General features: G+C 40.2%; 4 protein-coding genes across 6 annotated transcripts; 3 read left to right on the forward strand and 1 right to left on the reverse strand.

Moving 5' to 3' along the window:
- Nucleotides 1-216: 216 nt before the first annotated feature.
- LOC121192076 (nucleolar protein dao-5-like) lies at nucleotides 217-4,379 on the forward strand. 3 transcript variants are annotated; one of them, XM_041053619.1, is made up of 9 exons: nucleotides 217-547; nucleotides 2,207-2,329; nucleotides 2,434-2,526; nucleotides 2,622-2,777; nucleotides 2,875-3,018; nucleotides 3,117-3,209; nucleotides 3,312-3,461; nucleotides 3,616-3,759; nucleotides 3,844-4,379. In XM_041053619.1, the coding sequence occupies exons 1-9, from the start codon at nucleotides 496-498 to the stop codon at nucleotides 3,915-3,917; spliced, it is 1,029 nt and encodes a 342-aa protein (XP_040909553.1). In that variant the 5' UTR covers nucleotides 217-495; the 3' UTR covers nucleotides 3,918-4,379. The 3 variants fall into 3 exon arrangements, with proteins under 3 accessions (XP_040909553.1, XP_040909554.1, XP_040909555.1); XM_041053620.1 differs by having other exon boundaries at nucleotides 3,847-4,379; XM_041053621.1 differs by having other exon boundaries at nucleotides 217-531.
- Nucleotides 4,380-4,963: 584 nt separating this feature from the next.
- Nucleotides 4,964-12,410, forward strand: LOC121192426 (probable C-mannosyltransferase DPY19L4). The gene is made up of 19 exons (XM_041054115.1): nucleotides 4,964-5,318; nucleotides 5,488-5,661; nucleotides 5,936-6,060; nucleotides 6,155-6,245; nucleotides 6,400-6,521; nucleotides 6,909-7,054; nucleotides 7,297-7,420; nucleotides 7,523-7,657; nucleotides 7,982-8,113; nucleotides 8,273-8,374; nucleotides 8,474-8,547; nucleotides 8,730-8,888; nucleotides 9,041-9,160; nucleotides 9,293-9,413; nucleotides 9,634-9,690; nucleotides 9,779-9,861; nucleotides 10,022-10,154; nucleotides 10,460-10,618; nucleotides 10,786-12,410. The coding sequence occupies exons 1-19, from the start codon at nucleotides 5,228-5,230 to the stop codon at nucleotides 10,948-10,950; spliced, it is 2,313 nt and encodes a 770-aa protein (XP_040910049.1). The 5' UTR covers nucleotides 4,964-5,227; the 3' UTR covers nucleotides 10,951-12,410.
- Nucleotides 12,411-12,747: 337 nt separating this feature from the next.
- On the forward strand, nucleotides 12,748-23,089 carry ints8 (integrator complex subunit 8). Its single transcript, XM_041053824.1, has 28 exons — nucleotides 12,748-12,884; nucleotides 13,819-13,957; nucleotides 14,226-14,400; nucleotides 14,647-14,787; nucleotides 15,747-15,818; nucleotides 15,964-16,015; nucleotides 16,260-16,439; nucleotides 16,621-16,728; nucleotides 16,944-17,096; nucleotides 17,275-17,375; nucleotides 17,463-17,604; nucleotides 17,919-17,989; nucleotides 18,189-18,364; nucleotides 18,478-18,608; nucleotides 18,804-18,914; nucleotides 19,033-19,237; nucleotides 19,472-19,593; nucleotides 19,759-19,943; nucleotides 20,038-20,071; nucleotides 20,153-20,212; nucleotides 20,378-20,439; nucleotides 20,537-20,655; nucleotides 21,116-21,219; nucleotides 21,588-21,638; nucleotides 21,860-21,933; nucleotides 22,014-22,078; nucleotides 22,249-22,292; nucleotides 22,871-23,089. Exons 2-28 carry the CDS (start codon nucleotides 13,825-13,827, stop codon nucleotides 22,985-22,987), a joined length of 2,988 nt encoding a protein of 995 aa, XP_040909758.1. The 5' UTR covers nucleotides 12,748-12,884; nucleotides 13,819-13,824; the 3' UTR covers nucleotides 22,988-23,089.
- A 337-nt stretch (nucleotides 23,090-23,426) lies between these two features.
- On the reverse strand, nucleotides 23,427-27,757 carry LOC121192238 (G1/S-specific cyclin-E2-like). The gene is made up of 12 exons (XM_041053825.1): nucleotides 27,692-27,757; nucleotides 26,779-26,810; nucleotides 26,613-26,670; nucleotides 26,456-26,506; nucleotides 26,154-26,302; nucleotides 25,937-26,072; nucleotides 25,478-25,624; nucleotides 25,231-25,326; nucleotides 24,991-25,125; nucleotides 24,514-24,625; nucleotides 24,061-24,215; nucleotides 23,427-23,916 (listed from the first exon to the last, which is right to left on the reverse strand). The coding sequence occupies exons 2-12, from the start codon at nucleotides 26,790-26,792 to the stop codon at nucleotides 23,839-23,841; spliced, it is 1,131 nt and encodes a 376-aa protein (XP_040909759.1). The 5' UTR covers nucleotides 26,793-26,810; nucleotides 27,692-27,757; the 3' UTR covers nucleotides 23,427-23,838.
- Between the last annotated feature and the right edge of the window lie 97 nt (nucleotides 27,758-27,854).

Here is a 27,854-nt window from a genome sequence, read left to right on the forward strand (position 1 = left end):
TTTAGTGTTAAAGGTAGTTAGAAAAGTAGTTAGATTATTTTACCTTGAATTTAACTAAACTGAGTTTTGTTTGAGTGGATTTAAGATCAGTGGGTTTAAGTGGTAGACAGTTATTTATTTATTTTATTTTTTGTTTTGCTGCTAGGCGACTTCGGAAGTCAATCAACCAATGACGTCGTGAGGCGTCATCAAAAGTCGCCCTAGCGCCTTTCTCCAAAAACGAGGCGGAAGAAAAATAGCCAAACGTAAACTGGGACCACATTAGGTCCATGACTGGAGAAACTGGTTTTTAATCTTGTGTAATGAAACTCTGCGGCACAGTGACTGTAACTGGAGGTTAACGGACTCGCACACCTTGCAGTGACAGCAACAACTAGTTAAAAACAAAGTGCGAACTTAGCTAAAATTTACTCAAAAAGAAGAAGAAGCTAACAGCAGGAGAACAACTTGGCGCGTTTGGATGAAGAGCATAATTAACTAGCACTGATCAACAAAATGGATTTCAGCACAGCTGACCTGCCTGCCACTGTGGTACATGACTCTCCAGGTAGTTAGATTATCAATGTTGGGTTTAATTTTAGCTGAGGAGGCAGACATTTTAGTGGACTGCGTCGTAGCTAAAAGCTAAGTTGATAAAGCATCGATTTCACTGCTGCTAGCTTCTGTATAAAACGGTGAAGATGGGGGCGTTTACGCTGATCGAATTCAGTAACATGTAGGGTGGATATGAGTTTTGGCCGAGCTTGTTAGCACTGCAGCGAAGGGAGTTTTAAATATCAACCGTAGTTATGGTAGTATTAGTAATAAAAAGTGGTAGAAAATAGCTTAACTAATGTACTTAGGTACTGTACACATATTCCATTTTCTGTTACTTCATATTTCTGCTCTGCTACATTTGAAGAGGAAATATTGTACTTTTCATCTCAAAGAGTTGTAATACTGCAGTTCATTGCAGAAGTTGGGAGTTAATAAAGCTTCCCCATTTCATGGATTTTTTTTTGACAAATTAGTAGTTCAAGTTAGAATTGTACTTTTCTATGTTGTTTAGAGTAGGCACTTTTTTTCATGGTCTTTAATCAGAAAATCAGCTATTAATTAATAGGCTTGACTGACATCACAATAGTATTCATGAATATGGATGCCTTGATAGGTCACTGGCCTAAGATGTTTACTGTGACATAGCTGGTTTGGCTCTGACAGGGAACATTTCTAGCTAGTCATCCTAATTTCTCTTTACCCCTTTTTTCCAGTATTTTTTCTATACTGTCAAATAAAGGCAAATGGCCACAAAAATAATAACCTTCTAAACAACAATCTTTAACATTCATAAATATGCTTTGGCCTTTAAAGGTAATCACAATGACTGCATTCATATGTAGAGGAACAATAACACTGGGGAAACAGTAGCACTTTTTAAAAAATTAAATAAACTTTGATTAGTCAAACAAAATCTATGACTGTGAATTTATTTTGTTTGCGGACATGCCTACATTTCTGAGTCAACTGTTGAGTTGGCTTCAAGTACTGGAAAATACTTGAAGGACAGCTTCAGCTCTTACGACTTTGTACCTCTCTTGAAGGTCCTGATGAGGCCACACTGTAGTGAAGAGAAAAAGTCAAACCAATTTTGTGTAAAATATTGTCATCTTAACACACAGACAGGTGGCAAATTAAAGGAAAAACCTGCATATATGAGTGGAAAAACATAACAAATGCTGTTGCTTCTGCACAGGTACACCACATGGTACAATTAAGCAATTAACATTCAATCATACTCTGTGGCGTGGTCTCTTCCAGGATGACAATGTCTCCATCCATAAAGAACAAGTGATCACTCACTGGATTGATATTAGTATGAAAATGATGTGAGTCATATGCTATGGCCTTTGCAGTCAACAAATCTCAAGCCAGTCAAACCACCTATGGGAGATTTTGGGCAGACGTGTTAGACAGCGCTCTCCACCACCATCATCAAAACAACAAGCGAGGTAGTATCTTTTGGAAGAGTGGTGTCCATCCCTCTAGTAGAGTCCAAAGAGTTGTAGAATCAATGCCAATGATGAAGCTGTTCTGACAACACGTGGTGGCCCAACATCTTGCAAATACACTTTATGGGAGTTTTCCTTTAACTGGTCACCTGTGTGTATTGTCGCCTTTAAAAGCAAAAGGAGCTAAATTTGTATTTTTATGTCTTCCCCTGTTGTAGCTTCTGATGACTCCTCAGATGATGAGCCGCTGATAAAGATGAAAACACAGTTTGCAACTGCCAAGAAACCAGAGAAAAAAGAAAACACATCATCCAGATCTAATGGCACAAATAAGAATACAGGTGATTGCATTGTCATATGCAATTAACTATATTGCAGAAGTTATCTATTGATCTGTGTCTGGTTTGCATAGCTTAAATTTTTGCTCTATTCACCTTTTTTTCAGATTTGAACACAGATGATAGCTCTGACAATGAGCCTCTGATTAAGATTGCCTCCAAAGTGCCTCAAAAAAGATCTGTTGATACAAAGGAAAAAGGTAAGATAATTATCTCACCATAAATCTGCAGCATCACCAGAACGCTCAAGTTCTCTGTAGCAGATACTTACATTTGGTTTCACGTTATTACACAGAATCACCGGATGGCGATGATAGTTTGGATGATGAGCCTCTGAGTGAAATTGCCAAAAAACTTAAATCCAAACATCAGCCATCCAAGTCATCTGTTGTGCCATCTGGAAAAACATCCCCAGATATGAAATCCAAAAGGAACACAGCAAGGAAAAAGGGTTGGTGTGAAATGTAAAAACAAAAACCCCAAACATGTAAAACACTTCTCTTCTGTCACCTAGCACCAGTACCAAAAATACTTTTTGTTTGTTCTAGTTAAATATGCAGAGTCTTCCAGTGGCAGCTCAGATGATGAACCACTGGCAACATTAAAGAGAAAGAGGACAAAGGCTGCTAAGGAGCAGAAGACTTCAGCAAACAAGAAAACAAAAACAAAACTTACAGAGAAAACACGAAAAGGTAAGGAGCACTTTTATTAGACTTACCATAAGGAATTAATTTTATTTTGTTTCAAGTAGAAGTAAACTCTTAGATTTTAATAGACTCTTCATCCTCAGACAGCAGCTCTGATGATGAGCCTTTGGTGAACCTCATTGCCAAAAAGAAGAAACCAGTGCAGAAAAACACAAAGAATACAACAGTACAGCAAGGTACTCTAGCAGTAATCATTACATGAACAAAACATTATATGATTTTGCCACCACTACTTTGGAAGAAAACGTTTTTAAATCCTAACCGCTTTTTTTTGGCAGGACTGTCTGATGGAAGCTCAGATGATGAACCCTTGATTAACCTTGTGAAAAAGATCCACACAGGCAAACAAACAAAAACCAAAACAGAGGCTTCAGCTCCAAAAAAGAGGAACACAATTTCGAAAAAGCAAATAAGGATGGTTGTATCAGGTAAAGACTCCTGACGTGAGAGTCAAATTGACATGCAGGTCATGACAACAGCGGTGGAAGGCTACTGTATAGCTGTAGAGGAAAAGTTAATTTTGTGCTATGAAGACTTATGTAATACATTTGGTTTATATTTGCTTTATTAATATATTTTAAGGGTCGTCGAGCAACAGTTCAGATGATGAACCCTTAATCAAAGCAGCTAAACACCCACAAGTGACCAAAATCCTGAGAATAATACTGGAGAGGTGTGATGGTGAAGACACTGGGCCAACAGGAAACCTGATTAAAACCCAAACAGGTATTGATTACATACAACAAAGTGATTACTGATTCTGTTTGAAACTCTTAAGACTAAAAGTAATATTATTCTTATTCTCCAAAGCAGAAACACCGATTGCTGAAGAGCCAACAAAGGAAGAATCAGAAGGTTCAGAGGAATCATCAGAAGAAGAATAAGCAGAAGAATCATAAAGCTGTAACAGTGTGAAGAAATGGCTCTTTATTGTCACCTTTCAGCTTCGGGACAGTGAAGTTCAAACCGCTCAGTGGCTCCAAGTTTGAGGAACTTGCCAAACTGTTCTAAATCTCACAGACATCTCTTAAAAATCACAGTTAGTGTTAATGTAAAGTTATGGTGTGTTTTATATATATACATGTTAATTTAAGGTGACAGTATTTTTACTCCAGTTTTTAGCTTTGGAACCAAGTTTTGCTGGTTCCAGGAAGATTTTATGCATAATTTGTTATTTTATTATTTGTGTCTATTATTTGCATCAGTTGTTTCCTCTGGTTTTTTTTAGGAGGATAATTTAACACTCATTATTTGAAATTACATTTGTGGTTTCATATGTGTACACTCAGCATGCAGCAGTGAAAACCTGTTGTGTTGCATTAAACTGCTTTCACTTGATGAATTCATATCAGGTGAGTCAGTCTCTCTTTCAGCTCACATGCCACACACCCACAACCTTTGTTCTTCATCTATCGTTTTCTTTCCACTAGGATTATACATAAGGCAAATCACTTGTATTTACACCCATCATGACACAGAGGGTTTAATAATATGTATGACAGCAGTCTACTTCAGCCATTAATTTTTTCCCAAATACAGTGAAAAGAGGCCACAACTTCCCGAGAGAGAAATACCAAATCGGTGAAGCCGAACGGCTGCAACTAACGTTTATTTATTTATTTTTATTATTTATTAATCTAATTATATAATAAAATGTTAAAAACTGTCGATTACTTTTCTGTCGACTGAGCACTAAAACATATTCCATAAATAAAACAATGCAGGACAAGATAATGATAGAAAATCACACCTTACAAAATATACAGACATTAATATTATAGTGGCGTAAAACTAAAGAGGCGACCGAATATTTGACAGTTTTGGGGTTGTTTTTTAGTTTTCTTAAATCACATGAATTTGCAGTGAAGATTGGTCTTCATTCTTCTTCGCTGCTTTCTGTAGCCACTGGCAACTTCCGCCGTGTCCCGGTCACAGCCCAGCGGCAGTGCCAGGTTCAGTCCTCCAGCGCAGCCAGCATCACACTAAACACAGCAACTGCGCTCATGTTAGTTTGCAGCTTAGTGCAAGAAAAGTCCATCTAGACGAGTGAAGCTTGTAGCCAAACCTGTCACCTGCCAGGCGCACCGCAGAACGAAGAACTGACCGGGACCCGGGGTTAGCTAACTGCTTGTTGGCTAGCATGCTGCTGTCTCGACACGCCAGACAACTCCTCTCGGATTAATTTGATCTCGTCATGACTGAGTTAAGATGCCGCAAAACGGAGACTATGGAAGGAGACAAAGAAGGAGAGCAGCGCCAAATAAAGCCGGAGTTGCAAACTGAAAGTAAGTTGGACTAACTTAGCAGTTTGCTAACTGAACACCGGTTAGCTTCGTGTGCAGAAACACCCAGTAAGTTGAGATAACTTTCCCAGAGAAACGGCAGCTCTGATCTACAGTAGATGTCTGTATCGATACTGTCACATGCAGATTGTCTGTTGTAACACCTGAGCAGATATGAATGAGCCGGTGAACGCAGAGGATGAGGTGAGAGTGTCCAGCGGTGGAGCAGGTGATAACTTGCTGCAGAAAGATGAAGAGGAAGTTAAAGGAGAAGATGGTCACCATAAAGAAGACGAATCAAACAGATCTGGAGCATCTGTCAACAGATCCACGAGTTCTTCTACTTGTAAGTTTATTTCCTGTGTACTTATATGGTGTACTTTTATCACTTCCAAATGTTAATTTTATAAAGTTCTTTGTTACTCCTACTTTTAGTGCTTGAGAGAAGGTAACAACAGGTCAATAGGACTTATTTTTTGCAGTGTAGGGTCAGCTACATATCTGTTTTCCATACTGTTTATCAAAATACACAATTAAGTTGTCTAAATTACTAACTGTGGTGAACAGTTGTGACTGTTTGGGACACAGTTTTACCATTGACAGTTATTTCTGCTCCTCAGCGGGTTTTCTGCAGCGTCTGGTGAGGGTGTTCTTCGGATGTCTGGCAGCAGTTGCTTGCGGCATGCTTTATGCTGTGTATCTCTCTACGTACCATGACAGGAAGTTCTGGTTTTCAGCTAGACAGGTGGGCGATTTTGTTTTAATGAGTGTGCTTCCATTACATCTCTGCTTCACTACCATATCACATCAGGTCAAAAATTCTTTCTAATGTGTCTCAGGAGCTTGAGCGTGAAATCACCTTCCAAGCAGGCAGTGGCCTCTATTATTACTACTATAAACGCATGCTGGCGGCTCCGTCCTTTGAAAGAGGTAGATGTATCCTTTCTGCTTTGCATTAAAGAGAGAAACATTCAGCTAATAAAATACAACATCAAAACAAGCTCTAACTAGGAGTAAGGAGCTACGCCCGTCTCTCTCTTCCACTCTAATCAACTCTGTTCTTATGTTTTTTTGTGTTCTTCAGGATTTTATGAGCTGATGGCAGATAACAGGACTGTTTCAGGTCGAACCATCAATGTAGTGGAGCGTCTGTCTCTTTATCCAGAGCTCATCACAAGCTTCATATACAGAATCACAGGGAGCCAGGTCAGTGATTTTGCTCTTCAATCAACTTCTGAATTAAGTTTAATAGATAATGAGGACATTGTCCGTTTTGACCATATTTTTATCAGATGGTTTTATGTAATGGGAGATTTTGTGTGTATTTTCCAAAGAACAATCAAGTACAATGCACTGCCCTAAACACAAACAGACACTTGGCAAACAGATCATATCATTCCTGCCATACGCCTGGGGCCTTTTCAGAAAGAGCTTCCATCAGAAGGGAGCTTTTGTAAACAATGCAAAACAGCACATTTAGAAAGTTTAGACTAGCTGAAGCAACAAACATTATGCTGAGTTTCCGGTGTTTTTGCTGATAAAACACAGCCCTCAGCTGTGGTAAAACTGACGTGTCTGTCCCCGTGCCTTCAGGATTTCGTGGAGCCGATCTACTTTTATGTTGGAGCGGTTTTCGGCCTCCAGGCGGTCTACGTCACTGCCCTGTTTGTGTGTAGCTGGGTGATGAGCGGCACCTGGGTGGCTGGCATGTTGGCTGTGGCCTGGTATGTGATCAACAGGTGAGATGATTTTTGTCAGACTTTCATGTGAGGTTTCTCTGAGTGCCTCATCGTGGTCCGTCATTGCTTGTCAAGGTGAATTGACAAGGTCGAGTTACAGGGTTGAAAAAAAGGAACACGTAGTCAAAATAAAAGTCTCAGTGGTGAAGCATGATAACACCCTCCTGTCTCAAATCTCAAGTTTACTCACTTTCTTTCTGCTTTAATGCGACTTTTATGACTCTGCTTCATTTCTCCCACAGATCAGACACAACCAAAGTGGACCATGCTATTCCTCTGCGGGACAACTGGGCTCTGCCTTACTTCTCTTGTCAGGTGGCAGCTTTGACTGGATTCCTGAGTAACAATATCAGCTCTGCTACCGAGGTGAGCCTCTGGTGATACTGACTTTTGAATTTATACACGACAGAATCAAAGTTGGATGGAACTCTGCATCTACACGCACTGATAAACTGCGTTTCTCTGTAGATGTTTTGCTATCTTACCATGAGTGCCACCACCTTAATCTTCCTCCTGGTCTGGGAGCACAGCCACTACGTGCTCTTCATCCAAGGCCTCTGTCTTTTCCTGCTCGACTCTTTTGACCTGGTGCCAACACGAAAGGTAAGTCAGTCCTGACAATAAATGCCAGCTTGCTTTTTTCAATATAGCGATTTACTGTTAAAACGTTTAACCATAACTCACTGGAATCTGTGAAAGTTGCCCTTCCATTTAACTACTACAGCAGCTCAAATTTGTTTCCCCATGTTTCCTGTCTTTGTGCTAAGCTAACCATCTCTTCGCTGTAGCTTCATATTTAAGACATGACATGAGAGAGGTATCAATCTTTTTATCTGACACTCAGCAAGAGAGCAAAGAAGTGCTTTTCCCTAAATGTTGAGTTATCTCTCTTTTTCTCCATCATCCCTTCGTTTTTGATATGTACAGATTGCTGACATCCACAAAGTGTACCTCAGCTCCTTGTTCCTGGCCTACCTGTTCCAGTTTCAGAACCCAGTCCTGCTCAGCTCACCGCTGCTCAGCCTCCTGATTGGCTCAGTGCTCGCGAGGTACTTCCAGGTAGAGTTAGCTGCTCCCTCACGACAGAGCCCAGTCAAATAACATATCACAGGCATTTGTTGTGACTCTGTCTTTGGTTATAGCCTTTACAATGTGAGGATTTTCTGGTTTTCTCTGGATCTAATTTAAAAATGTCTGTTTTCTGTATTTTTATCCCAGCAAAAGATGAAGATGGGTCCTCTTGTGGCCCGAGTAATGAAGCTCTTCCTACATTTCCACCTGGTCTTTACAACAGGGATCACCTTCAGTTATTTGGTCAAGGTAAAGCTGGAAGGACAGGCTTTTAGAAGAAGTTAAAATCATTCAGTGCTATAATAGCTATTAAGTTATTGGATAATAACCAGTGTTTTCTGTTTACAGAAACTTACATCTGTAAGTGAAGGTGACTTATTATTGAAGTTCCTTGAAGTAAAATTTGGGCTCAACACAACAACGTGAGTTATAGCACCCTCAATCAAAGTCTCCTGTTGCAGTACAGGGTTGACTGTGGGTCCAACAAACAGTGGCATGGTGTATTATCCTTTGTGGTTTTGAACAGTATCCATATTACACAATATCAAATTTTTAGTCTGTATTATTTAATATTATTCAAATGTTTCCCTTTTTTCTATTTCAGTGACTTTGTCACCAACTTCCTCCTGTGCCAAGAAAGTTTCCAGAGAGCTGGACAGGACTTATTTCTGCGACTGACACAGGCCTCAGTCCTTCCCTTTTACGTCCTGGTGCTGTCTGTCTGCCTGCTGTCCACCCTGCAGGCCATTTACAGAAGACTCAGGTTAGAGGCTTGTGCCACACACAGTGCAGTTATCTTACAGTACTATTTGGCATATTTCCAAAACAATATCTGATAGATGACATTCATCATGATTTTGCCTTTGGTTGTAGGTTTGATCTCATGATGCTGAAATCCTTTTCACTTCTTTTCAGTGGTCAGCCAATGAGAACCAACCTCCGACTTGAAGATGCACAAATAGGAGAGCAGCCTGAGGTCATCTATCATGTTTTTCACACATTGCTTTTTGGAGGACTGACTCTGGTGTTTGATGGGTAAGTGTATCAGCGTAGAGGTGTATTTTAAAATTTATGTTTCTGACATGTTTCCATAGTAAATGAAGCATTGTTAATTTCCTTTTTGGTTATGGTGCATCTGGACATTGACAGTGTTCTCTCTCTACGCAGGATGAAGTATTTATGGACGCCATACGTCTGCATGTTTACAGCATTTGGTGTGTGCTCTCCAGACCTCTGGATGACTGTGTTTAAGTGGCTCAAACTGAAGTCTATTCACCCTGTAGTGCTGGTGAGTGGTCTCTGACAATCAGTTTTGAAAGCCGACATTGTGCTCTTGCAGCCTTTCTCCCAATTCACTTGAAAAGGGGCATTTTAAATTGGATTAATACTTTACTTGCTGAATTGTGTTGTTACCTACGGTGGATCATTATTACTATAGTACCACAGAGTTGAATCTATTCCCCTGCACAAATGCTGAACCATCTAATTTCCTTTTTTTTAATCTGCAGTCTCTGATCCTGAGCACAGCAGTTCCAACCATCATTGGTTTCAGTTTATGGAGAGAGGTGAGATTTTCAGCTCTTTGTCTTTCAATGCTCAGACTCTGATTAAGTCAAATTATATCTCATGTGTTGTTATGGGTTTGTCTTGCAGTACTGCCCTCGTGTCTTGGCGGAGTTGTCTGATCTGCAGGAGTTTTACGAGCCAGATGCAGTGGAGCTGATCAGCTGGATCAGGTGAGGCATCAGCCAATGAAGAGCACACAGTTTGACCAATCAGCTGTCTGAAGACTGAGCTCAGTTGATTAAATGAGTCAAGTCTGGTGTGCTGGTGCTTGTTTGGACCAAAAACCTGCAGCCACACGGCCCTTTGCTTTAATATCTTCTCTTCTTTCAGGTCACAGGCTCCAGTGGCAGCTGTGTTTGCAGGAAGCCCTCAGCTACTAGGGACAGTGAAGCTGTGTTCAGGTTCAGCTGTGACCAGTTTACCACTTTACTCAGACATCAGCCTGCTGAGGAGGAGTGAAGATGTGAGTGACTGACACAGCTGAGAAACTCAGAATGAGATTCATTTCAAAAAGACAACTCCACTCCATCGTTTGGAAGGAAAACAACAAGCAGGACAACAGGAGCAGGAGTCCTTGAGTTAGAAGTTTATTTAGGAACACATTGCATTAATTAATGACGTTAGCTGTTTGATGATGTTCCTCCAGATTAGAGTAGGTATTACAGGAACAGAGAGTTATTCATGTAGTGTTGGTTTTTTCCTTTTTGTGGGTAGTTTATGAGCAAATATATGAGATTTAACATCCATTTCTTATTTCTACCCTTGTAGACTTATCAGGTGTACGCAATGAGATCTGCAGAGGACATCTATAAGATTCTGACGTCTCAGAAGGCAAACTATGTGATCATCGAAGAGGCAATTTGTAATGAGCTTAGTCTTAATAAGGGCTGTAGGATCAAAGACCTCCTGGACATCTCCAATGGACATGTAAGTCTATTTATTCTTGTACCACAACTTGCCTTCCTGAAGGTGATGCCAGACCAATAAATATTGTTGATGTGAGGCCTCTCTCTTTGAAGATGCTGATTAAGAGCTGAGTTTATAAAATGATTATAGAATAAAAAACTTTTCCTGCACCTTTTTGTCCCATTCAGGTTGTTTATGATAAAGGAGAGATGTACTCCTTCTCCAAGCATGGAAGATTCTGCCACGAAATAAAGATGAACTACTCGCCCTACACAAACTACTTCACTAGAGTTTTCTGGAATCGCTCGTACCACGTCTATAAAGTGAACTCTGTCATTTCTTTTCAGTACTGACAGCAGTTCCTCCCTCCCTGCTGAGACTTTACTGAGCCTGGCTCTGCCCTTCTCCAGTGTTTCACATCATGTCCACAGTGTAACACGCAGGACTGCGATTGTGTTTGTGCAGTGCGTGTGGTCGTAAAAATGTCTAATCCCTGTTCACATTTGGGTGTGGATGGTGAAGCTGCACATTTGAATCTACAGGGATCAACTGAGCACACTGTTGCGCTACACCTTGTTTAAAATCAACATAAATGGACCTTGTTGAAGTTGGATTATGCCATATTAATCACTGTACTGTAGTTTTATAAGCCATGCGTTACTGTTACTGCGATTGATTTAATGAAGGAGGAGCTTAATATGTGAGATCTGTGAGTTCATTTTGCACAGAAGCTGAAAGCAGCTTTGGTTACTTGGACATTTTTAGCGTCTTTATCTTATCATCACAACTTCTGTTGCTATGCAGAGACCACAAGCTTTGCCTATATGTATATTTTTAAAACTGTCAGCCTGTGATAATGGTTGGATTTTACCATTGTTTTGAAATTGTTTCTTTTTTTTAAAATCTTGTTTTAAATTTCTCATGACCTTCGGATGACTGTGGTCTGCCCATCTTGGTTTGCTCATGAAGTTATCAAATCACGATACACGTTTTATATCAAGAACATGTGATGATGTTCAGTCACAAAGCTAACATGATGACTAAGAGCTAATTAAGACCTAAACTAAATTGCCGGCAATCAGCTGCTTTCCGTCACTTTCTGCCTTTGTTTCCTCACGAAACGTACTCATGCAGTGCATGTGTATATGCTGTGTCCTTAGAAGACTGCTGCTTCTCATATGCTTGGCTTTGATAGGAACAGTGTTTGTTTGTTTGTATGCTGCTTATGGTGTGATGTGTTCTGCAAAAGGGAAGTGGAAGCAGATCTCTGCTGTCAAAGAGGTCACCCACCTGTGTTCAGAGGTCATTATTATACCTGAGGTCTACTGTCAAACACTGAATACAGTTGAATTTGCTTGTGGTATTAGAAGATACAGAACATGCTTGTGATCTCAGCTCCATGCTTTAAACATAGCATCACATGGTGCCTGGCATGAAGGGAGAATTTTTTTGTTTTCTAATATTAAACAACCCTGGGACAATAGAAAAAGAAATATCTGAATTTTTAAACTGAGGCTGCTTATGTTTGTTTTGTCAATCTCTTTATCTGGATGCCTTATGTTCAGAGGTGGGAACTGGTATGGTTCGGTCGTATGACTTTTCCCATCTTTTTCCTGATCACACCTTCAGCTTTGTCTGAGACTGATCATTTCCCACCTGCAGTATTTGGTGATAAGTTCCTCCTGGTGCTATCATGTAAGTCTCACCTGTAACTCCCCAAAAGGCCATATAGTAAATGTTAGGTTTTATTGAATTACTGATGGAAATCAAAGGTGTACATGAGTTGATTATAAATAAAAAATGATCTCAGTAATTTGTCTAAATCATTTTTTAACAAACTATTTCCTGCTTTGATAAACTTCACAATGTCCATGTGTCATTAATATCAATATTAATTTTATTTTTATTTTTCAACATATATGTCCATAAAAACAGTTATTTTACCGTGACTTATTTTAATTTTCAGTTTTCTCTTTTAGTTTTATCAAAAAATTATCTTAATAAAATTCGTTCTGAATTCGTTATTCAATCTCAAATTTGTATCGTGGTATTCGGTGTCTTTACCTTTTCTCTCTTTGACCGCAGAGTATAAATATGCGCAAATGTGGCGCACTGTGTGTGTCCCTGGCGACGCGGAGGAACCGGAATTACGGCGGAGAGATGGCGAAGCGCAGAATGAATTATGTGAGAACCAAACAGTCCGTGTAGCTGTTTCAGCACTTTGTTTTGAGGTTCTTGTTTAGATTTTGCACTTGTATCCTCTGCTTGTTCATTCTGGCCTCTTAAGGTAAGATAATCCGTCCTTATGTGTTCGAGCCGGTCTGTAGAGTTTAGCTAGTGAACGAGAACATTAGCCCAAACTATGCTAGCTCCTGACACAACAGAGATTGGGTGGAATGGTGCGCTTGATTTATACACAAGCGCAGCCCGCAACACCTCTATTCAGTAATAGTCCCACAGTTCCGGCGGGCAAAGCTGAAATCCCCGCCCAGTCGGGACTGCACATGAATAAAATTAAAGCGCCCCATGTCACGACAGAAAATTAAACATTAATATTTAGCTAACAATTGTTTTTATTATCGATGAATCGTTTTGTCTAAAAAAATATCAGAAAATAGCGAAAAATGCTGGTTATACATTCTCATAGACCAATGTGATCTATTTGTTTAATTCCACCAACAGTCCAAAACCCAAGAAGTGTTCAGTTTACTGTTACATATGACAAAGAGCCTCAGATCCTCGCACCTAAGAGGCTAGAACCAACAAATATCTTGTATTTTCGCTTGAAAAAATCACTGAAAAAATCAGAAACTGAATATGAGCCATTCATTTTGAGTTAAGTTAGTTATTATGACTCAAAAATTATTTATATTAAATGTACAGTTAAAAAACATAACAGCACGTGCAGTTTCAAAAAACCAATGCTAAAGCGAGAGAGCAAATCCAATAAAAGCTCGTAAGAGATAACCACACCTTTTTATTTCTTCAAAAGAGATTTTTAAATAAATCTAAAAAATGCCAGACCTTAGAAACCTACTATGGCGTATTCAGCTTTGATTCACTGTTTTGTTTCAGGACACTGTTAAATTTCTGTTAACACAGAGCTTTAACTTAGTCTGAATCCAACTTGAATCACAATTCCTTACTGCCAATAGATCATGGTGATGTCTTGCAAAAAAAAAAAAAGAAGTGATTTTCATATCTGTCCCACTGTTCACCAGGGGAGGATGAGTGCTGAAGCAGCGGACCGGGTGGCTGCTGTGGCCAGCAGCCGGCCCAGCACACCTCTTCAGACTTCATGGTTTGAGTTCCTCCTGGATGGCAGCCTGCTGGAGAAACACCTGCAGAAGTCAAACCCAGGTCAGCTCAGACTTACTCATGATACATGTTCTATCATACGATCCCTTTTGTCATTTTGTAGTGGTCTGCTAATTACCAAGTTAACAAAATAAAAGGATAGATGTGTAACAGGATTTTGATGCCATTTTCCTAAACTAAAAGTACATTGCCACACAACTGGCTAGAAATTCCTGGAATATCATAGATTTGAGGAGATTCTAAGTTTGGATATTGAATGAGAAAAAAGGGCTGTGTACCTGCTGGTGCATAACTAAATCTCTTTTCACAGACCCATCTCCAGTGCAGCTGATCATCCAGTTCCTGGAGCAGGCGTCAAAGCCCTCAGTGAATGAGCAGAATCAAGTGCAGCCTCCAGCAGACAACCGCAGGAACCGCACCTTAAAGCTGCTGGCACTGAAAGTTGCAGCCCACATGAAGTGGGATCTGGAAGTACTTGAGAAAGGGTAAGTGTGTGTGTAGCAGTTTTTTATACAACATCAACAATATGTCTTAATTCCACACATCTTTGTTCCTGAAGAATAATGACTTTCTGTTATGTAATATATGTTATATAACCTTAAAATGTTGTAATTTTCTGACATATCTGAAGTGTAAATATTGAATCTTCTTTTCCAGAAAGTTACAGATGTACAGTTGTTAGGAAAGCAAAGTTGAAAATGCGATACTGATCTCTGCCTCTGTCCTGCCAGCTTGACCATTCCAGTGTTAAATATGTTACTGAATGAGCTCCTATGTGTGAGCAAAGTGCCACCAGGGGTGAAACATGTGGACCTGGACCTCTCCACTCTGCCTCCAACCACTGCCATGGCGGTCATCATTTATAACCGCTGGTGAGTGAGAACAGACACATATAACAAACTGAATAATCCACTGTGACCTGAAATTCAAATTCTCTATTTACAGTCATGTCAGAGTGAAATGCTACAACTTTCTTTGAAATTATAATATTATATAATAATAATAATAATATTATTATAATATTTTTCCAGAGTTTGAACAATATAAAAGTCAGTAGTGATATACACTGCTCAAAAAAATTAAAGGAACACTTCAAAAACAGATCAGATCTCAATGGGAAAAAAAATCATGCGAAATATCTATACTGATATGGACTGGGTGATGTGTTAGGAACAAAAGGATACCACATCATTGATGGAAATGAAAATTATCAACCTACAGAGGGCTGAATTCAAAAACACCCCGAAAATCAAAGTGAAAAAAAAATTGTGGCAGAACAGTCAGAAAAGATGAGAAGGGAAACTCATTCCTGCTTTGGGGGTTGTCTCGTTGTTGCTCCTCTAGTGCACCTGTTTTTAATTTCATTAACACCAAAGCAGCTGAAGCTGATTAACAACTCCCTCTGCTACTTAACTGACCAGATCAGTATCAGTTTATCATTTTAGTTGATTTGATGCTATACTCTGATTAAAAAGTGTTCCTTTAATTTTTTTGAGCTGTGAATTTGGTGAATTTTGTGCAAATATTCAAAATCTTCAAATCTGACACATGGAAGAATTTGACTGTTGGCAGTGTAGAAACTTCTAAAATTCAGCCACAGTCCTTGTTGTTAAATAGCTGCAGTTGTTTTTTTTGTTTTGTGTTTTTTTTTTATTATCTTAATTAAATAACACCAATTCACATTTTCTATACATTTCTCCACATTTTATTTAGGATTTTATCCCATGGCAGCACCTGAGTTTGTGTGCTTGTCTACCACTACATCAAATAACTCTGGTGCAAAACAAAGAATTTTGACTCCTATGTCCCATTTTTCTTGTGCCTTTCAAAGGGCCATCAGAACCATTGTGTTGAGCAGCTTTCCAGAGAAACAGACCAAACCAGGACCTCACCAGATGAACATGTAAGTTCTGCTCCTTCCTTCCTGTTACACCTTCTAATTCTGAACAAGTTGAAGTTGTTTCCAGAAAAAAGTAAGCTTAAATGGGACGACTGAGTTTTAAAGGTAGCTTAAGAGATTGGTGACTACTTCTTCTGGTTTGTCCTAGGTTAAGTATTGTGCAGCAGGAGAAAGAAATGACTGAAAACATCCTTACTGTGGTGAGTAAACACATTTTTTATGTATACACAAAAAAATCCTCAAAAAGGCTGTCACGAAATATTCTTTCTCAGACGATCGCTGACATTAATGAACATGTTATCCATGTTTCACATACATTTTGATAGCTCTGATTTTGTAAAGGCTTGGATTAACATACATATCATCCTATCACCTTTTCACATTAATCCCTGTGTCCCAGTCGGTTAAATTAAGTATACCCTCTTATTACCATTATGCCTTCAGCTGAAAGAACAGGCGGCTGACTCCATCAGTGTCCTAGAAGGAGCTCTGCGGCTGAAGAAAGACTTCTACGTCCACACCCTGAGGACTCTGGACCTGCTGGCGGCTGATGCTGCTGCCAACGGCGAGACAGAGTCCTCGACCGCAGGGCTTCGCATCAGTGCTGATGAGCTGCATTGTCAGGTTGGAAGATCACAGGTTTCTTTCCGGAATAAATGTTAGATTTAGATCACTCTTGTATGAAGGGGCCTGTGTCAGACTCTTAGAATACATTCTAGGATTCATAAACTTGAAGTTTTCACTTTCAGAAAACTGAAAGTGAGTCGTGCTCCAGTGTGGTGTAATTTTTCATTTTGTTTTCCAGGTGCATTATGATGTGGGAGGGATTTTCTTCCAGCAGGGCTACACAGACTCACCAGCTTTTGAGAAAGCCAGGGATCACTTCAGACAGACGAAGGAACTGTTGAAGAAGGTAGATATTGTTTATTGAGACATTTATAATGGTTAGGAATTGAACTTATCCAGATTTGTTTTGATGCACTGAATAAATTTAAGCCATTATTTTGAAATGTGTCTGGGGAAAATATAAAACCTATAAAACCTGAAACTACTCACAATGCTGTCCTGTTACCCTTTACGACAACAGTTTGTGGATCTCAGTAATTCCTGTATATTTTTATTTTTCAGCTGGACTCGACTGTTCATGTTCACCTGGATGAGAAGCGTTTGGCTGGCTACTGGAACGCCTGCAAAGCTTTGACTGGAGACTGTGACCCCTCTGACTCTCAAACCACCCCCTACGACCAGATCAACAACCTGATCAGGGCACACAACTACCAGGTCAGAGCAGGAGCAGCACCAACATTCAAGCTGTTTAAGTACATAACGGGATATGTTGTAAAACTTTTGATAGACAACATTAAGATATCTAACTGAACTGAGGTGTTCAGCACTCTATATCATGGAGTGCTTTGCGTTATCTAGAACTTGTGACTCAACTCCTTTTCCACTATTAAAGGCTGTGATTGAAGCCTTCATCAAAGACAACGTCACCCGCAGTTTGCCAAACAACTTCAGGCGGTCTGTCCTCAGGGAGTTCCAGTACAAGGTCCAACAAGGGTGAGACCACAATTTAATCCACCCTAAGACATTTCAAGACATTTCCGTATTAGAATCTGAAAACAAACTACCTCTACAACTGTGCAGGGAAACGGGCCTGGATGAGGTTTGCCACAAGCTGTGTGTTTGCAACGCTGTCCGAGATGCTCTGGAAGGAGAAGTCCTCAGCGTGCGCTTCCAGCAGCTGCTCCTCACGCCTAGTAAACGAATGGTGGACTTTATTTTAGAGGTAATCAATCTCAAAAATCCTTGAATAATATAAAGAAGTCTGTGCTATCCCTTGTCCCAGCTGGTGGCAATAAAATGTAGCATTATGAAACAAGGTCTGTCTGAACATTTGCACCCAAGATATAAGCATTCATTATCACAATAATACTAATCTTTCAACAGACACGACCTGTAGAAAATCATTTTCAGGTGGTATGAGCTGCGCTGAGGTTTGAGGGGTTAAATGTGTGTTTGGAACTGACCTGAAATTTTCTCATGGTGGTAAAACTGAAAGTTACCAGACATTTGAACCCAATTTTTTTTTTTGTCCTGCAGGTGTGCACACGTTCGTTGGAAAAGGACCGTCCGTCTGAGACATCCAGAAGAAACATGGCCAATTTCATGAAGTGAGTGATGCACAGGAGACTCGTCATTTTACTTTCACAGACACACTGACAATGCTCCTCTATTTATCTTAAAGGAAAAAGACTAAATTTTAAAATGTAAAAATGTTTTCATATAAAAATTTATACATACAAATTCACTTTTTAAAGTCCGTTAATGTTTAATGATGCCCTTGGCTTGTCTGACTCCTTGTTTGCACAGGACTCTGTGTGAAAGCTTGGAGGAGCTGTCTCTGGTGTTCGTGGTGTCATCTCATAAGCTCTTCATGGAGCTGCTGAGGGAGGAGGAGAGGAAGGTCCTGGTGGAGCAGATGAGGAAGAGGTCGGCCACGATCAACCTCAGTGCCAAGCCTCTGCCTTCCTTCTATGACATTCCAGGTACAGGGTTGAATTTTTCTTTTACACATTATTCAGTGACATTCAGTATGCCCCCTTTGTTTCCAGAGATGCCTTTGAGCTTGTGACTTGTTATATTTTGGTTTGTCCCACAGCTTCAGCTAGTGTGAACATCGGGCAGCTGGAGCAGCAGCTCATCCTCTCTCTGGAGCCGCGCAGGATCAGACAAATTCTTATTGAACTGCACGGCATGGCTGAACGGCCCTTCTGGAGGGTCAACAGCAAGGTCAGAGGTCAAATGTAGAGTGTATATACAAACACTCTTAAGGGGAATGTAAGGATTCCTCAAAATTTCTTAATTGCAAAAAAATGTGGGCTGCTGTAATTTAGTGTATCGGCTGTAATGATCATCAAATGTTATGAAAAATACTCTACTACATACTCTTATAATTAAAATACTACTTCTTGTATGTGTGTATAGTGGGAGGTTCCTCCAGACTACATCAACGTGATCCTCGGTATTAAAGACAACCTGACCAAGGACCTTGTGTACATCCTAATGGCCAAAGGACTCCACTGCATATCAATAAAGGTAAGATAATTTATGGTTAAAGGAATTTTTCAGACTGAAAATTATGCCCTGAACTCTAATAGTATATCTTAAAAGTAGAAATGTTGAATACTTGAACCGTGTTTTCCTCTTGTCTCAGGACTTCGTCCACGCACGGCAGCTTTTCTCGGCCTGCCTGGAGCTGGTTACCGAGTTCTCCCCGAAGCTGAGGCAGGTGATGCTGAACGAGATGCTGCTGCTGGAGGTTCGAGCGCATGAAACGATGGCGGCTGAAGGCAGCAAGGAGCGACCGCCCCCTGACCTGGTCAGCAGGGTCAGAGGTTACCTGGAGATGAGAATTCACGGTGAGCGGATGTTGACTTGTTACCTGCTCTGTAACTATGTTTAATTTGTTTAAAATTTTCAGATTTTTGTGCTGCGTTGTAAACACTTTCCCCTGGTGCTGCAAGCTTAGCAGCTGCAAGCTCTGATGCTACAAAAAAAAAAAAAAAACCTGTGTAATATTTTACTTTTCAGTCACCATCCTAAAGTGTAATCTTCAGATGCCCTAAATTACTTGATATCATCTTTGTCTCCAGATCTACCTTTGCGTCAGGTGGTGGGAGAGGAGTGTGTGGCCTTCATGTTGAACTGGAGGGAGAACGACTACCTGACTCTGCAGGTGCCACCGTCTCTGGTCATGAACAACCCATACATCAAGGTAAAAGTGCCTTTGGTCACTACTGTGGCTAGTTCAATAAAAGCAATCATTGTCGCTGACACTTGACTCCACCAAGTGTAAATTATTAAACTATTCTTAAAACTTTGTGTACTCTGCTGTTATGAGTTCATACTTACATCTGTTGCCTCTGTTTCTTTGTGATAGCTCGGTCAGCTCCTGGCGTCCACATGCAAAGAGCTCCCAGGTCCTAAAGAGAGTCGACGCACAGCCAAGGAGCTGTGGGACGTGGTGGTTCAGATCTGCAGCGTGTCCATCCAGCACAAGAGGAACAACGACGGCCGAGTGGGCCTCATTAAACAGAGGGAGTCGTCTATGGGAATCCTGCACAGGTACAGACATGCTAACCAAGACCCGTTTACCAGAAGTTTCAGGGTTTTTACATGTGCCTGATTCTGATATGTTTTTATTGTTTAACCCATTTAGGAGCAAATTCATCACTTTTATCAAGAAACTTCGAGTAAGTATAAAATAAGAAAAACTTTAATTGCAAGAAGGGGTAATGATGCAAAAGTAACAAGTTTCATCTTATTTCTTACAGGAGCCGTTGGTGCTGACGACACTCATTTCACTGTTTGTGAGGCTCCACAGCATAGTGCGGGTATGTCTCAGATGTGAGCTGTGAAAATATTCACTTGCATTAATACTGACAGCAAACTGCACAGTATCAAATGTTAAACACAAGTAATGTGCTTAACTGATCTTACAGTAAATATAAAAAGCCTGCTACTGTTTGCTGTACAAATGTTTCTTTCTTCCTCTTTAGGATGATATTGTAAATGAAGTGACAGCAGAGCACCTGTCCATCTGGCCATCTTCTCTTCCAAAGTAAGAACTTATTTTAATAAAATTAATTGCATTTTCTACAAATTAATTCTGGCTGACCAACTCCACTAATCATGATACGATGATATGTGCTGAACAGCATCCAGGCGGTGGATGTGGAAGCTGTGGCTGTGACGGTCAAAGAGCTGGTGTCGTACGCTCTCACCCTGAACCCCAATAACCAGTCGTGGCTCATCACACAGGCCGACATCTACTTTGGTAAGAAAACACAGCTGTGCTGCTAAGTCAGAAAAGAGACACCAGGGGCCAGATATATATATAAGCAATACATACCCACAACAATCCTGCACATGCATACTTCACACACACAAACTCAAGCAGATTAAATATGAGAGACACTGTTTGGTTAGGTTTGCTAATTTCACTGATGTAATTTCTGGAACATACAAAATGTTTAACTTAATTTAAAATTATTTATCTGTAAACTTTTTATTGTCATTTACTTTAACATCACTTTTCTCAGGGCATCAGGACATGGATTTTATGAGGCTCAGGATAAATATAAATATAGATAGTTTTTTTTAAATCTTTACTACAGTTGCTCAGAAATCTCCCTGACAAAAAGGAAACTGGCTGCAATGGTTCAGGAAACGTGAAAATGCAACAGTTATCCAGATGTTTCAGTTCGATTAATGTTTTCCATCCTCTCTCTCTGTAGTGACCAATCAATACTCTGCTGCGCTGAACCTCTACCTCCAGGCTGGAGCTGTGTGCTCCGACTTCTTCACCAAAGCTGTGCCCCCTGATGTCTATACTGACCAGGTGAATCACTCAGGCCGCTCACACTTTATGTACCCGATAAAACACCACACCTGCTTTCAGAGTGACCTGTTGTCACCAGTTGTTAGCTCTTTCACTGAGAAGTTGCATGTGGCTAAACAATGGTTTTTTGGTAAACTGTAAATTTCACCATAGCATGAGATTCAACCACAAATGCAGCTCCTTAGGGTTGAATCTCTCACACTATGGTGATAAAGAGTCTTGTCATCTCTCCTTTCTGTAGTGTGTGCAGAACAGGAGGATTGATTACTTTTGAATATGAGTATTGTTTGAAGACAGATTTGAGAAATTGCGAACGTATCCTTTGAAACGAACCTCTTCCCTAGTAACACACCGACTGTTCTTACCAGGTTCTGAAGAGGATGATCAAGTGCTGTTCGATGTTGAACTGCCACACACAGGTATGAGGTCAAACCAGACATTTCAGTTGTCTTCACTGTGTCTGCTCATCACAGGCTTGTGTTGATGTCCAGTTTTTCAGGTTTGATTGAGAAAATACCTCAGCTTTTAACAGGCCTTTAAATTTGTCTTGTCAGCACAGCCTTCTCCAGAGTGGTTCAGTAAGTTTCTTTGTTTTAGTGCCTGATTTTCAGTCTTAACAAACATTCTCTCTCACTCTCAGGTCGCTGTGCTCTGCCAGTTTCTGAGAGAAGTCGACTACATGACGGCATTCAAAGCTCTTCAAGAACAGAACAGGTATGGTGCAGAACATTACAGTGTTAACAGATGTTGACATAACTGTTCTTAACATCTGTAATGTTCTTGTATCTCCACAGTCATGACGCTATGGATTCCTTCTACGACTACATCTGGGACGTCACCATCCTGGAGTATCTCACACGTATCCTTTCTGTAATTTATGTATTGATATATGAGGGACAATACAAAACCGCATCAATCATCTCCACACTAAGAAATGTTAACTTTGTCTTTCACCTGGTCTTTTGAGAAGTCTTACGTTAATTCTTTAGGGTACATATTATCTCCAGGTTACCCTTAATGTCTGATCAGATATTCACCACAAACGAGGCGAGACTGAGAAAAGACAAATAGCAGTAAGTTGGTCGAACCCACATCAAGTTTATTTGTCGGCTTGTTTCTGCACCATTTGAAAATGCATTTTCAAGTGATTTATGTAATGCTCACAGCTCTTTAAAAACAAAACATTCATTTCTTTGCTGTCCCTGAAAAATTTCAGTTAATCATTTTCAGGACAGTGACATGAGAGAAGTCCCAGTAAATATCAGTCTGGTTTTTTTTTTTAATATAAACAGCAGTTTAACAGAAAATAGCTGCATCAGGTGGTACATCCCAGTTCACTTATAATAAATTGCATCTACAAAAAAAAAAAAACAAAAAACCACAACCTGTATAATTAAACGATTAATTTACAAACCATGTTTTGATGAATTCATGAATAACATACATTTGAAAATACATGTTGCAATTATAATGTTTCATATTCAGTGTCTGAGCAGTGAAGTCAGCTGATCTGTACCAAATATAAACGTTTAGGAAATTTGCTGTTTCCACACACAAACATTTTTTTTTTTTCTTTTAAAGTGTGAACATGGATGCGATTGAGAGAACTGGGATGTGCTCAAGGTTTCCTACCCCTTTGTTTTCTCCTCAGATAAAAGCGATCGGACAGACGGAGCTGAACACCAGTAACCCAGAGGAAGTGCTGCAGCTGGCTGCACAAAAGAGGAAGAAGAGATTCCTGCAGGCGATGGCCAAACTGTATTTCTAACAGACGTGTGAACCACTGTCAGACTTTAAGGGGAGAGTGGGAATGTATATTTTTTATTTTGTGGTAGAAAATAAACTTCTAAATAAATATAGTTCATTTGTACACTTGTAATCATTTGAAATGAATTATTTAAAAAAAAAAAAAAAAAAAAAGGTACTGATTATCTAATGCCCTGAGTTATACAAACAATGCCATGGTAAAAACAACTGAGAAACACAAAAGAACTGAAGAGTATGCACTTTATTCAGCTAATGCTTTTGGGCATGTGGCTTTCACCAGGGTTTAAAATAAAGTGCATACTCATACATCAGTGTCTTTTGCATTTAATTTAGAGACTTGCACCTACCTGACAGGTAAAGTATGTGGCAGCGCTACACTCAACAGCTGTAACAGTTTCCTGTTTAGGAATTTAACATTTAAACTGACCCTGATGTTGTGCTTAGGTTTTACCTTTGGGCTACAAACATATTTAATATGCTACAAAAAGTAAACAATTGCACATTCAGTATTAAAACGTCATTTTCTAGAAATGACAACTTACAGCAAACAACTCTTTTCACTTTTTTTTTTTTTTTTTTTTAACCATTTTTCTTTTACAAATCAAAGCACCAATTTTGTTGCTAAAAAGACGGCTAAAACTTTAACACACAAAAAAAAGCTTTGGCCAAGATTCTTTCAAATGCAGACACGTGATCCTGGATAAAGCAGTGAGTGACAGATTTCAGCAGCAGGCATGAAATAAACCCCCATTACACTCTGTACTCCTGTGAACAAGACTCAGCCTTTGTTTGTGGGACATTAACCCTGTGTCCTCTTTGTTCACACTCACTTCAGTGTCTTCCTCTAGTGGTTCAGTGTGTGCAGGTTTTCTCTGTGCTGCTGGGAGGAGTGGGAAACTGGCAGTTCACCTCGTTTTTACTGGCGTCCTCCTAAAATAAGTCAAAAACAAGTGGCATCAATAAATACTGGCATTATTATGTGGGACTGACAGTTTAGTTTCTTTGATAAATTATTGTTACATCCACATTACCTTTGACTTTCAACTTGAAATTTCAGAACAAGAAAATGCTCACCAGCATGGTCATGTAGTCTGTGTGCGTCTGGATGTTGTGTCTGTCTTCTTTTATTCTGGCAAAATCCCTCAGCGTCGCTCGGCCAGACCGGCTCACTGATTCAACAAAGGGAGCCATCCAGGTGACACAAGGCTGGATGGCGTCTTTCGACAGACCTGAGCACAAAAAAATATAAGTAAATAAATATATAATTTTTTTTAAAAATTAGGAAATAAACAGCCAGAAATATGATAATGTGGTTTTATTGCTGCATTTTCACCATCAATACCTGGAACATTAAGTGAAATATGAAAACAAAAATATTCACTGTGATGCAATTCTGATTTTTCTACACCTGGAAGTTCAAGAATATTTAAGTACCATTTTTTCAACTGCGTCTGCTCTATTTTTAACCCAGTTTCAGACAAATCCAGCTTTCATGTTCCCATGAATGTAATAAATCCCAAATCTCACCTGAAACCTTTTCAACTTCTTCCTGGTGAAGGAAATAGCACAGGACTGATGCGGCCAACACTCGATACTGGAAGTCCAGTGAGTTTATGCTGAGGACACATAGATCTAAAAGCTGGCAGAGACAAAAGAGGAAAAGTATTTGACATGAGTAATGAGCCCGAGCTGAAGCAGTGAAATACAACCATACAAACATCAGTTTTTCATTAGCTCCTGCAGCTGGGTAAGATCAACAAGTGACTGTTACACCAAACGGGGAAGGAGGAGGATCATTCGTCTAAACTGGTACGAGCGTGGATGGAGGCAGACAGGAGAAAACACCGATGTATCCTGATGTCAGTAACAGTCAAGAGTACTGTTAGAAAAAAACCTTATGAAGCTTTAAACACTCAGTTTTTGTTGCAACTCTGAGTCCGTGCTGAGGCTGAGGTTTGCGTCAGCATTCTCGGTTCAAAAAAAAAAAGTGAATCCCATCTGAACACGTGTCATTTGTATGTAAGCCTCCTGTGGAAACTGTGGCTCCAGCAGGTCAGACTTGGCGTTCATCGATGCCATCTGGAAGTAAAGATTCAGCCAAGACACGGCTGTTTCAGGACACAGGTTCCAACGCAACGCCTGTAAAATGTGTGAAACAGAATGACCCAAAAATTAAAGCTCTCTTATTGATTATCAATAAAGAACAATGAATCAAAAACGGTGCCGTGCTTGTAATAGTACTACCTTCAAAATGGTTAACTCCATTTGAAGAATCTCATCCTCATAGTAAGTCCCTGCAGTCACGTACGCCATCTGCGAGAGCTTTGGAGGACAGGCTTCCTACAAGGAAATAAAATACTTAGCACCACAACTGTAAACACCACCTCTTCACTAAACACAATCACTGATTCACAAGCAATTTTTAAATTTGATGGTGTCCCAAGATCCTTCTACAGAAAAACAGCCCTGATCCCTCCCTATTCTCCTGTACCTCCATCTTTGCTGCTATGAAAAGACAGGTGATCCCGATGAGCTGCAGGACGCCCTTTCCAACGTTGTTCTGTGTCAACATGAACCGGTCAAAGTAGTCCTGTGCCAGGTAGAACGTCTGCCGGTGAAGGGTGTATGCGTCACTCACCTGGTAAAACCAGGGAAAGCATTGTTGGTACACACTTTTGATTTGGTGAGTGGATCTGAGTCAAAACCTTCGCACAAGTGACAATGTAAAGAATTTCAAAAATCATATCCTACAACCTTATATACACACTAGATGCAATACACTAACTGTCTTGTACTTCCAAGTGGCCTGGAAGCGTTAAATATGAAGTGATTTGTTTTCTCTTTCAGCTCTGAAGGAGGCATCTCATGCAGCATTTGATTTTTGAGTACACATGCTCTTTGGAAACAAAAATACTCCAGCTGAAGCTGAAAGATGTAGATGAAAGCTTGCCTCAATTAACCAGTCGAGGAGGATCGATCTCATTCTGGGCTGTATACTGGGATGCTTCAGGATAAAGATCTTGCTGTGTCTGTAACTCTGCTCCTTGCCAACCATCTTCATCCACACATCCTCAGGAGAGCCCCATCTGTAACATGAAGAAAAAACGTGTTAAACTGTCTGTTGTGAGAAATCAGCAAACCACGGCCAAATAATGTGTGACGATTACCCAAGGTGAGGCAGAGGAGACGTCCGAACCAAAGAGACTCTGGCCGTGAGGACTTCACAGTCAGGCTCATCACAGTCGATCCTTATTTCCTTCTCAGGAGTCTCCATGACAATACAAGGCTCAGTGACACCTTCAAGTACCAGCTGGTTCTGGTAGAGAGAAGAAAATTCACCGATACTTTTATATTATGCTTACCAACAAACAGTTATTGAAAGCAGAAAACTTTGTGCCTTGAACTGACTTGGCTATGCCTGTGCAAAACAAATAAAAAGAATATTGTAAAATAGAAGAAGGCAAAATACCATCTCACACTGCAGCTTTGACAGGGGCTGAACCTTTTTCCTGTTGCTTTGCTGCAAAGAAAAGTTGCTATATGTCAGACCACCATGGAGAATGCTTGTTTGTATAATCACCAGTTAAAGCCATATGATATCCTTTATGGTTAATATGGGCTCTCACCTTATTAACTTTGCCTTTCTGCCCTGGAGCATTTTCAGATCTTTTCTGCTGGCGACCACTGCAGAGACATTAAGCTGAATTCAACATAGAGCTGGAGATTTGACAAAAGCACAACAACCAGTCGAGTTACACTAATAATTTATACAGTAACACGGGAGGTGATTACCTTCTTCTAGTCATGTTTGTGGCTGTTTCTGTCTGTAAAAGGGAAACAATTTAGAAGAAAAGTTAGTGTTTGTTAACAACAAAACCAGGAAGTTGGCCCCCGGATGAAAATGGCAGACGTTAACCACCGGCTGCAGCTGTCTTGAATCGCACAATACGCTGAGTGTAAGCCGAAGCTGATGAAAACCACAAATAAGCCTACATCTCCTCTGGAATATTTATCATTCATCTACCGCAGACCTCATCATACGCGCCAACATCATCAAAAAGCGCGTAAACTGACCACGCTCTGCAGCCTTCACCGGCAAAAGCACAACACTGCTGCAAAAACTTCAGTGTGAGACTCTTTATATCACCTGTGGGGATATTTCTGGCCGCAGGATTCTGCGGTTGCATGAGACAAAATGAGCGAGAACAGCACAAAGAGGCAGAGGAAGCCTCCAGAAGTGCAGCAGCAACACAAAGGCCCAGGGAGGACATTTTGTCCTGAAGTAACACTGATAAAGTGATTTGAATAAAACACTAACCGACGCCCTCATGATTACCAGCCATTAAACCATGCACCATGCATTTTTTTTTTTATCATTTCTACGCCACGACCAGTTAATTTAAGCATTAATCAGATGTACAAACATCTCACTTTACCAAACCAGGATCAGACACGCGAAGCACAACAACGCTTTAATTTACTGATGTGAGCTCGGGGGATGCAAACGTCGCTTTTCCTGCTTCCTATTGAGAAACGCGACTTTAAACATAACTGAACGCTGTCAATCAAAAACAACTTTAAACTGGTTAATGCTAGCTAATCTAACGCAAACAGTCGGACCGCACATTAGTTCCAAAAGGTTCAGAAGCGTTAGAAATAAAGTGCCGAAGGAAAGAGACTAATAAATCTAACATTAGCAGCTCACCTTCCTCTGTTCAATCTGTCCAAATCAAACTTTTCTCCAGTTGCCGCTGGCGCCAATAAGCTGGCGTCTGCGGCTCACTGCGCATGTGTATGAAGACACTAATCCTTCAAATGTTTTCATCAAAAAACACATTCAAGTTAAGGAAAACTGGCTGGGATTGTGT

This window comes from Toxotes jaculatrix, chromosome 13 (genome assembly GCF_017976425.1).
Source record: "Toxotes jaculatrix isolate fToxJac2 chromosome 13, fToxJac2.pri, whole genome shotgun sequence".
Classification (NCBI taxonomy): Eukaryota; Metazoa; Chordata; class Actinopteri; family Toxotidae; genus Toxotes; species Toxotes jaculatrix.